This window comes from Callorhinchus milii, unplaced genomic scaffold (genome assembly GCF_018977255.1).
Source record: "Callorhinchus milii isolate IMCB2004 unplaced genomic scaffold, IMCB_Cmil_1.0 Scaffold1, whole genome shotgun sequence".
Lineage (NCBI taxonomy): Eukaryota > Metazoa > Chordata > Chondrichthyes > Chimaeriformes > Callorhinchidae > Callorhinchus > Callorhinchus milii.
Window position 1 is genome coordinate 130,912,656 of NW_024704742.1, and position 11,498 is coordinate 130,924,153.

The 11,498-nt window shown below is 40.9% G+C and overlaps 1 protein-coding gene across 3 annotated transcripts in view; it reads left to right on the plus strand.

Moving 5' to 3' along the window:
* Positions 1-11,191, plus strand: part of kiaa1328 (KIAA1328 ortholog) — an 83,135-nt gene extending 71,944 nt beyond the window's left edge. For all 3 annotated transcript variants that reach the window (XM_007897136.2, XM_007897135.2, XM_007897133.2), the window contains one exon: positions 9,971-11,191. In XM_007897136.2, coding sequence (XP_007895327.1) covers positions 9,971-10,196 — 226 coding nt within the window. In that variant the 3' untranslated portion in view covers positions 10,197-11,191. The remainder of the gene's footprint in view (positions 1-9,970) is intronic.
* The last annotated feature ends 307 nt before the right edge of the window (positions 11,192-11,498 follow it).

Here is an 11,498-nt window from a genome sequence, read left to right on the forward strand (position 1 = left end):
GCAATAATCTTGGTATAGACACGTTGCCTCTTATACATTGGAATACCCAGTTATCAAACTCTGATTTTCTCCAGCTTCTCTTAAATTACTACTCAGTTTACTTCTCAGCTTTTCTTCTGCATTCTATTTCTTTATATCTTTTACCTATCCCTCAAGGAAATCCTATTCAACCTAGCTATTCCCATCACTGAATGATGTACCATGTGGAGTCCTGTGACATATTGGTTAGAGCACTTGCCTCATAAGCAAAAGGACCTGGGTTCCATTCCTAGGCAGGGCAAAACCATAGCCAAGTTTCCCTACTCCACATGCTTCTGTTTACCTAGCATTAAGTAGGAACCCGGTTGTTAGTTGATTGGAGGATCGCAAAAAAAATTTGGTCACTTAATCCACAACTGTTTATGGGACACTGTGGTGCGCAGTTGGCTGCCATGTTTCGCCCACAACATATACAGTCAATTCACTTTTTAGTATATTCTGTGAAGCGCTTTGAGACGTCTCGACGATGTGATAAGGCGCTATATCAGATGCAAGGATTATTATTATTATTAAAGCAGCACCGACTGGGGATTAAACAGGGAGATCAAATCCTGGTCTGTGTAGCTCAGGACCAAATAGCTAAAGAAGTTGTTGGAAACAAAATTCTCTTCTAGTCTCCGATGAATGCTCATCCCAGTTTCAGATAAAGTTTCTCTATTGCGCAAGTCCATTTTTGTTATGAGTATTAATCTGGCATCAAACTTCACTGAAGCTGTATTTTACATTAGAATCACAAATGCATTTAGTTTAATGGATACATTGGTGCAGCTAATCAAAATGTTGGCCAGTTGCTGTGTTCCAATCCATTTACACAGCATCCTCATCTGGCAAAACCTCTATTAATACTAGCAGGGGTGTGTTGAGAACATAAACTGCACAATAAAGAAAAAGAATAAATAGCTGCTACATCATCACCCTGTGAATTTCATACTAATCGTTTTTTAAGTGATTTCCAAGGTGGCAGGTAGTCACCTCTGGGGAGAGATGAAAGGGAGCTTAAGTAACTTAATAGGACATTTCAGTTCTTCCTCTGCACTCACAGCAACAATGATTACATTTAAATAAAAATACAGAGTATGGAAATGCTGTAAAATGTGTGCTTTTAATTTGGACATATATATTATACATAAAATGTATCTCAGCCAGGAACTATAATTTAGCAGCACAATTGGGAACTAACTATGGTTTGTGTGCAGTGAAATGACATGGTATCATGCGGGCTCGTCTTCTCTCTCCACAAGAGAAGAGCTACCATCTTGGAAATCCCCCAACTGGTAATGAAATATTTAATTCAGGGAAACATCCACCCAAACTGATTTATTTCTGAGTGAGTACCCAAGCTGGTAGGAGTTTCAGATCCATTAAACAATACAAGGGGAAAAAGAACTATTGAAATACGCTGTTGGCTCCCAAACAGAGCTCAAAGCTCACACTGCAGTCAGTGATTATATAAAANCAAAATCTAATGCTAACTGATTACACTTTGTACAGTAAGCTGTAAATCAGGATCACTTCTGAAAGCATGATCACGTTATGCTTTCAACAGAATGTTGGAATCGAATCAACTCTTTGTGGTGGTCTCGACTGTCGGTTCCTGAGCTAGGCGGGTCTGCAGTACTCTACGGCACTGTTGATGACAAATCACCAGCCTGGCAGCGCTTGAAGGGACAGTTCAGTCACTGAGAGAAGGAATTCTTCCCGCTCAGCTACTGTTAACTATGTAAGCTAAATGCCAAATGGGTGAGATGCACTCTGAGGTCCCCAAGCTTTGGCTCTTGCCAACTTGCACCGAATGCCCTCCAGAATTGGATAAGCAGAGTGAACGAATGTAGTCCGAAGCTCCCCAGCCTAATCATTATTTTAGGGTGTCATTAGGGACAGAAATCTTAACTATTTCCACAGACAATTATAATGTAGAGTACATAGGGCTAATTTAGGCCCTAGCAACAGCATTAGCTCACTGGGCTGAATTGCTGTGATGTAATTTCATATAATTGTATACTGTATAAATATGGAGGTTTTTTTTACATAGATATGTAATTCTTCAAGTTTTAGTAACTAGTTTTAGTAAATGGTTCTTTGCGTTGTTAGTCCATCGGTGTGTAAAAAAGTAGTTTCAAATTTATATTCCAATAATTGGTTTTAAGGAGCCATCTGATGTGCAGTTGGGTAGAAAGAACCAAACTGGAAAACCTACGCTGTGGATTATCCACGCAAAACTATGTGATGCTCATGAAAATACATGCGGAGCAATTAGCACAGGAGCAGAGCCAAGATTATTTGTTGAAAGCCAGGATTCTTTTTACTAGTTTGTTGTTATAAAAATGAAAATTGATAGCAGTTATACAGCCATAGCTTAATTTTAGAATTAAATAATGGATTGAACGGTGCATATTCTGCTGTTTTGAATCTCACTAAAAGCAGCTTTCGGAGCTGTGTAGATTCATGAATAATTTAGTATGTTCTAGAGAGAGCATTTGAAATGTTTAATAGCTAAATGCTTGGTTCATGGGGAATAAACTTGCATATACATACATTAAAGCAAGGAGCCCTCAAAGGTTTATGCTAATTAAGAGAATTATGCTACTTTAGCAACATTTGTACACTGAATTGGAAATGCAAAATTCATGAGTCCACCCAACTCTGATACAAATAACTCTGTTAGCTCTTCATTAGGAGTTGATAGTGATTTAAAGAGAGTTATCTTGCATTAAGGAACTTTTCCATTAACTCTGGAGTGTTCCTGTGCATTTTCTTCACATTTTGCAGAGTGAACAGACGTGTCAGATACCTGCAAGAATTATGTTCTGTTTAAAAACACATCATGATGGTGAAACAAGAGCATGTGAAGTTACACTGCATAAACATATTGGTTCATTTATAATCTAAATCTAAATTCTGGAATTCAAAATATGCGCCTTGATTTATTCTCTGCGTCATACAAAGAATCACTGTCGATCAGAATTGAGTTCCTCGGTGTGAGGCTTCTATATGCCAGGTAGATTTTAGGATAATCCTGGAGGCGAAGAACAACCCCAGGCTTCTGTTCTCTACCACATTCCGACTCCTCCGTCCCCCCCCGCCACCCCGCGCAGGTCATCTCCTCCAACCTTCACTGCGAGGAAATGCTGGATTTCCTTGAATCCAAAATCAAGGGAATCCGCTCCGCGGTCTTGAGACCGGCCTTGAAGGAGGAAAGGGAGGAGGCGGCGAAGGCACCGGGGGATAGAGTTCCAGAGCCTCGGGGCTGAGAGACTGAAAGCCCAGCCACCGATGGTAGGGCGGTTGGGGCGGGGGATGTGGAGCAGACCCGAGCCAGAGGAATGGAGGGTACGGACAGGTAAGTAGGGGAATAGTAGGTCGGAGAGGTAGGAGGGAGCAAGGCCGTGAATGGCCTTGTAGGTGAGGATGAGGATCTTGAATTCGATCCTCTGGGGAATGGGGAGCCAGTGGAGGCGAGCGAGGGTGGGAGTGATGTGGCCAGTCTCAAGACCTTTTTCTTTGACCGTGCCTTCTGCATGTCTGCATATCGAGCCTTGAAAAAAGCAAGAGAGTGGGCAAGGCGAAGGCGCTATGGGATGGAGTTCTAGAGGGTGGGTGCAGACAGGCTAAAGGCCTGACCTTCGATGGTAGAGCAGGCAGGGTATTTGATTCTCTGCTGGTTATATAAACTTACCCCCCAACCCTCCGCCCCTCTTAAATTGACCCCAGCCTTCCCAGAGTTAGGGAGGAGAAAACCAGCCAGGGTACCTGCTCCCTCTATAGCTGTGTTCACCTGTGTGGCAGCCGGGTGAGGAGATGTCAAGCTTAAAAGGCACCAACAGTGTTACCTTCTATAGCTGGATGGCCTGCTGACACTCACTGCCCATAGAGGAAAATTGACTATTTAGGCGGGGCATCAGAGAGTAACTAACGGCCATGGAACGGCACCTCAGAATGAGGAAGCTGTGGAGCAGAGAGGCGTATTCCAATAGGGAGAGAAATTAGAAAATAATGGGCACAGTTTAAAACGATTCAGAGAAGAGGCAACGTTATTACGACAAATTTCTTTTGTTTGGATGTGGAAATAAATAAGCAGAAATAATTCTGCTTATTTATTTCCACATCCAAACAAAAGAAATTTGTCGTAATAAATTAACAGAGTGGGTTGCTGGAATGCAAATGGCAGTGTCAGTTTATTCATTAATTTCGCTAATGTTCTATTCAAGCAACTGTATTTTGTAAAATGTGTTCTCTGGATCCTTGTAATAAAGTAGTACTTACAGTCGGCTACGCTTTATTTGTGTCTCGGCAGCTGTGTTGCTTTGGGATAACGTCTAAAATGTATTAAGACCCGTAGACCATTTTCGTAATGTCCCATCACATTTTGTATTGCCCATTATTTTGATGAAGATTTTTCAGAGCGTGTCAAAATATGCAGGATTTTAAACGCTAAATGGAAAAAATTTGGTCCTATTATAAATTTTAGTAGTATCGAAATGAAACATAATAAAATTACATCTCTGAAAATTTATGGTCTACAAGACATACAGCAAGCATGTAAGCAACAGTCGATGAGTATTAACATTACACAAAGTGGTGGTAAACGCACAATAGCAGTAAAGCATTTTTATTCACAATTAATGGAATTTTAAATTGCAGTAAAAGGCACATGAGATTGATTAGCTGTGCCTACACCATAAACCAGCACAAATAGTGGAAATCAATACCAATTTTGTAACTATTACAGTCTGAGAACAGAACTAAAACCTGCATTGGTCACAATCCCAATAATTTTAATAATGCACTGGAAGAATTATAATGATAGAAATTACAGTACAGAAAAGGGGCTGTTCAACTCACTGAGCCTGTACTGACACTAGCTCCTCTCCTGCAGCTATTTTTAGTCCTCTCAATTACCTCTTCACCTCCCTTACCTCCGTCAATAATCTATTGGAATTATTTTTTTTGTAAAATTTGGAAGGGAGGTTATGATAGCTAATGTTAAAAAAGGTCTTTTAGATTCATCCCTTCTGTTGCTGCATTGATATTCGATTGTGAAGACAGCTCAAAGAAATCTTTTAAGAAGATTTTTTACAGTGTTCTGAATTTACCAAGTTTCCTAGTTTGTTTTGATGAATTCAAGCAACTGCCAGCATGGTGAAAGGCGAACTGGATGGACCTTGGTTTTCTTTCGCCAAGCAAATTCTTATGTTCTCATTTTTTTTATGTTTCTTTTTTTTTAAATCTTAAAGTAGTTTAGTTTTCACTTTTAAAATGAGTTTTTTTGTTTCAGGCTTTTATTTTAATCTATTGACTTTAAACTAAAGTCCCTTCTGCTTGTTCAGGTGGACTTTAAAGATCCCATTGTACAAATCGAAAAGAGATGGGAGATTCTCCTAATGATCTGATCAAGAATCTTCCAAATAAATAAAACAGACAGATGGGACCTCAGTTTAATGTCTGACAATGCAGCGCTCCACCAACACCGAGTGGAGTCCTGTAACGTATTGGTTAGAGCAAATGCGAGGACTTGGGTTTGATTCCCGGCAAAACGTTAGACAAGTTTCTTTACTCCACACGCCTTTGTTTACCTAGTGGAAAATAGGAGCCCGGTTGTTAGTCGATTGGCAGATCACTTTTCTAGGGGTAATAATCCCTTCAGAAAAAAAATATAAATAATAATTTTGGTCACTCGATCCACGACTGTTTGTGGGACACTGCTGTACGCAATTGATGTGATAATGCGCTATATCATATGCAAGGATTATTATTATATTAATACTGCATTAGAGTCTCAGTCTAGACTGTGAGATCAAAGCCCTGAGGGGCTTGATCCCTCAACTGTTTGTCTCAGAGTTGAGAATGCTACTAATTGATCCAGGGTGACTCTTGTAATGTAGTGTAGTGACATTTTTTTGCAGGCAAATGAGAGGAAAGTGACTGAAGGCACGGTCAAAGGAAGATCTTGAGAGAGGGACGGAGTTCCAGAGAGTTGGGGCAGATAGGCTAAAAGTCTGACCTTTGATAGTGGAGGAGGCAGGGCAGTGACGTGGAGCAGGCCAGTGCTTGTTGAGCAGAGGAAGCGAGCAGCTTGGTAGCATTTAACAAGCCCACAGAGGTAGCGTGGGGCACGGCACGGCAGTGGAGGGAGGGCAAGGATCTTGAACTCAATCATTTTGGGAATGGGGAGCGAGTGGAGCCGGGTGAGGATGGGGGATGATAAGCTTGTGGAGTCCAGGGTAGGAGAGGACACAAACTGCAGAATTCTGGACAGCCTGCAGCACGTGGAGGGAAGAGTTGAGAAGTCCTGCTAGGAAAAAGTTTGCGTAGTGAAGCCTGCAAGTGATGAAAGCATGGAAGAGGATCTCGGAGGCCTGAGGGGAGAGATAGTGGTAAAGGCAGGCAGTGTTGTGGAGGTGGAGGGAGAACCGAATGGGTTAGAGCATGGATGTGAGGTTTAAAGGACAGTTAGGGGTCCTGTAGCTCAGTGGTTAGAGCACTCGCTTTGCAAGCGAGAGACCTGAGTTCAATCCCAGGCAGGGCGAAACCTTGGGCAAGTTTCCTTACTCCACACGCCTAATAATAATCCCTCCAAAACCAAAAACAATAATAAATTGGTCATTTTCAATCTACGACTGTTTGTGAGACATTGCTATGCGCAATTGGCTGCCGCGTTCGCCCACAAATATACAGTCAATTCACTTTACAGTGTGTTCTGTGAAGCGCTTTGGGATGTCCTCCCGACGTGAAAAGCGCTATATCAAATGCAAGGATTATTATTATTATTTGGACATAGCAGTTCCACACTGGCCCTGTACTGTCAGCACCTGAGGTCCACCTGAAGAACAGGCAGATGGGATCTCTGTTTGCTGGTTTATCCTCAGCAGATTTTAATGTTCTCAGCGTCATAAAGCCACAGGCAGGTTGAAACACTGTTTGCTGCAATCACCTGCCACTACAGGGCATGGAATAAACATTTTACACGTCAGTGTGCGTGCTCTTTGTCTATGATGGTTAACCTCGGATTAATATTGACCCACACTCCTGGAGCATCACCCCCTTGGTATTAATCCTCACTCTGTGGCAGGTAGAAGAAAAGAATGACCCAACCAATAGAGCGGGATTGATTGTGCCCATTAATGTTAGCTCTTGGTTGTCATCTGCCGAATAATAAATGATAATTGCCAGCTTTTTTTCCCTAACAAACTTAATTTCTTCTTGAACCATTGAAAAAAAATCCTTTTACAAATGAACAATCGCAGGCTAAAAGTGAACAGCTGCTTTGTGAAACATTTGTCAATCTTGTTTTGGAGAAGTTAACTTTTTACGACCTTAATTTCTGGATTGATGGCGGCTATTTGACATTATTAACTTTGACCTTGTGAACCCCAAGAATATTTTCGCTGAGGTGAAAATGTTAGCAAGACTGTTATGTTTATTCTTCAGTCCTAACGAATAGATTTGATTTTTTGCAAAGTAATTTCTAACTCATTTTATACTTATTTAAAAAAAAGCAGAATCCTCAATTTGGTTTAACAAATGTCCCATTCCTGTATCTTATAATAATTCTAATAATAACAATAATAATAATGATAATCCTTGCAGTTGATGTACCTCATCACGTCATTGAGAAGTCCCAAAAGTACTTCATAGAATATATTGTAAAGTAAATTCACTGTATATTTTGTGGGCGAAACACCAATTGCGCACAGCAGTGTCCCACAAACAGTTGTGGATGGAGAATTTTTTAAAATTTGTAATATTTAATTTCTTTCCCACTATCCTGTGATGCATTTTTAATAGACAGCGTTGCACACAAAGTTACTGAATGCTGTGCCTCTTTCACAATTAAAAGAAACTGTACAACGCATGAGAGGTAGCCACACCAAATGACTTGTACATATCCCCTTCGCAAGTGAAGCGGGGTACCCTGTGTTCATCCTCATCCTCTGCGGTCATCTAATTAATTGTATGCCTTATCTATTTGAGTTTTATTCAATCTGATTTCAAATCTTTTTCACAGTAGATGTTTGATTAAGCAGGTTGTGTATGTGAGTGTGTGTGTGTGTGAGAGAGTATGTGTGTCTGAGACGGAGAGAATATTGAGTAGTCATTAGAATTATAGTTGGGGCTTGCATTGTGTTTTTGTTGACTCCTTGAGAAGTGAACAGTAGATGCTATCCAGTAAGTTTTGGGGGTGGAATGAGGACTGGGAGAATTGAGTGGATTAATTTATTTATTGTATCAATAAGTGTGATGGGTTTGTCCATTTGCTTAATTATTTATAATAATAATAATAATAATCCTTGCATTTGATATAGCGCTTTTCACGTCGGGAGGACGTCCCAAAGCGCTTCACAGAACGCACTGTAAAGTGAATTGACTGTATATTTGTGGGCAAACGCGGCAGCCAATTGCGCACAGCAATGTCCCACAAACAGTCGTAGATTGAATATGACCAATTTATTATTGTTTTTAGTTTTTGGAGGGATTATTATTAGGCTCTGTGTGGAGTAAGGAAACTTGCCCAAGGTTTCGCCCTGCCTGGAATTGAACTCAGGTCTCTCGCTTGCAAAGCGAGTGCTCTAACCACTGAGCTACAGTCTGGGAAGGGGAGAGTGCATGTTCTATTATCACAGCTGTTGTTCACTGGTGTTGAGAGCGAGTGCGTGTGTGTTTTTTTGGTGTTTTTATTAATAAGTCACTCCAGAATCTCAGAGAAGTTGGCCTGATCTAAAGTATTTATCGTGCTGTGTTTATTAGTGAAGTGCATTTTATGTAACTATTTTTGCTTGTGACCATTACGAGTGAAGGTGAAACAACAACAAAAACAAATTACATTTATATAGCGCCTTTCACGTCAGAAGGATGTCCCAAGACGCTGGTTTGTACCTGAGGTGGGGGTAAAAGTGTGACTGAAGGCACAGTCAAAGTGGAAGGTCTTGAGGCAGGCCTTGAAGGAGGTGAGATAAGGGGCAAGGCAGAGAGATTTGGGGATGGAGTTCCAGAGGATGGGGGCAGCAAAGCTGAAGGCCTGACCGCCAATGGTGGGGGACATGGAGCAGGCTATTGAAAGTGAATTCAAAGAAGATGAATGTGAATACAAGCTTATATTTCTATCATTTTTGAATTGCATAGGAACATAAGAATATCCCAGACATGAAAATCATATATTCGTGAAAATCATACCCTTTGATACATCCGGCCAGAGCATATGATATTTCACTTCTTAGTCTTAAGTGCAGTTCAGCTGTGAGGCAGCACTGCAGAATGGGTTCAATGTGGCTGCAGACGGCATTGCCGGTGGCTGCTGAGGGCTTCAGCCGGCTTCAGGCCATTCAGTCTTTAGCTATCGACTGGTTTGATCACGATTCCTGACTGTAATAGTTATCACTGGTGATATAATGTCCTGTTTTTCACCTCTCCAATGCTCAAACATTTGACACAGTAGTGTAATATAAATGTTTATTATAATGATAATAACACTTGCATTTGGTATAGCACCTGTAGCTCAGTGGTTAGAGCACTCGCTTTGCAAGCGAGAGACCTGAGTTCAATTCCAGGCAGAGGGCAAAACCTTGGGCAAGTTTCCTTACTCCACACGCCTAATAGTAATCCCTCCAAAAACAACAAAACAATAATAAATTGGTCATTTTCAATCTGCGACTGTTTGTGGGACATTGCTGTGCGCAATTGGCTGCCGCATTCGCCCACAAATATGCAGTCAATTCACGTTACAGTGTGTTCTGTGAAGCGCTTTGGGATGTCCTCCCGACGTGAAAAGCGCTATATCAAATGCAAGGATTATTATTATTATTATTATTATAGCACCTCCATGTCAGCCAAAACATCCCATTTGCATGAAGTTGTGTATATTTAATAAAGGAAAAGAACAAATAGGTTTTACCCATCTTAACATGCTATGTTTTTCTTTTCTGTTTATGTAAAGCTATGAAGCCTCGCTTGTTGACTTGGTGGATTCATTGAGTCCGATTTCCTTACAAAAGCCCAAGCTGCACACCAAGCACTTGCATAACAAGCTGAGAAAGAGCAGCGCAGGTTACAGCGGCAGCCAGTGGCTACGGTCCAAGCCAGCGATAGCTTCAACACACTTTGGGGAATCGTGTGAAGATCTTGAAGAAAGCCGAATGCTGGAAGCCATTTTCTTCATTTAGGAAAACAGGTCGGACTGTCTCCCTTGGGGTGATTGAACCATTATGATATTCGATTTCCATCTTCAAAACAGCACCGGCTCCACAAGGAATATGTGCACGTAGCAACCGCGGCTGACTGGTGTAACACAGCTACGAGCCTGCGTGGCGGAGCACATGGACAAAGCTAGCTTTGCCACTTAATCCACAATATATTCATTCACTAAATACTGGGATTGTTACAGAACTCATGCCAAATGTGATATCACAATATATTTATAATTATGTTGGTGAATTTTGTGCATCATTCTGCTCATTTTAACTGCAATATCTTCTCAGTTCTGTCTTGTGTTTTATGGTGGTTACTGCAGAGGAGATGAGGGAAGCAGAAATACTATAGTCACCACGTTTCTCAGTACTGAGTATGCGGGTTGGGATCTGTTGATTCCAAGAGAGAAGTCTCATTACTGCCAGTGGTTTGAATTGTGCCCAAGATCAGAATTTATTTTTCAGAGCTCAGCTGTTTTCATTGTGAGTCTATTTATATTGCACATTTTCATTGCTTTCTTTCTTTGTAGGAAAAACAAGTAAAAAGTGTGAAGCCATGTCATATAACTTAAGCAGTTCCCTTTTTCACATGTTCCCAAGAGACTGACTGAAAAGACTGTCGAGTCTAGGCTGTGACATTGTGTGAGAAGACTGTGGCTATCATACACTTCTTTAAGGTAACTCTGATAGAATGTGTACCATCAGTGCTGTGCGTAGATCAGCATAGCTAATGTAGGGAACAAGGTCTGTCAAATAAGTTATCTTGCAGTCATTAAATGATTTCTACACAATGAACTATTTTTAGTCTCCCAGTAACTGTTTGGTTAGTTGATTACATATTGAACATCCCACAATCTGGTTTAATGTTTGCCTTGACATAACAGACTTCAGATATTTGCTATTTTTATGTAACTCCAGTATTGTGAAGGTATTGTTAAAGATCCCATGACACTATTTGGAAAGAGAAGAGAGTTTCTCCCGGTGACCTGGCCAACAATTCCCTAATTAAATTTGGTTCTCACTCCATGGCTGTTTGTGGGGTGTTGCTGTATCAAATTGGATGCTGCGTTTGCCTACAAGACACAGTCATCACACAGTAAATCTGTGAAGGGCTTTGAAACATGCGCCTGATGCATCAAATTCACGGTTTATTATTTTGCTATTTTGCTGAGATTTCTGATTGTGTGCACTGGTATTCTGTATTAAGAATTTTTATGAAATCTTATTTTCACATGAGGCTGTGTTACTTACAGGGACAATGCCACATTAAATGTGTGC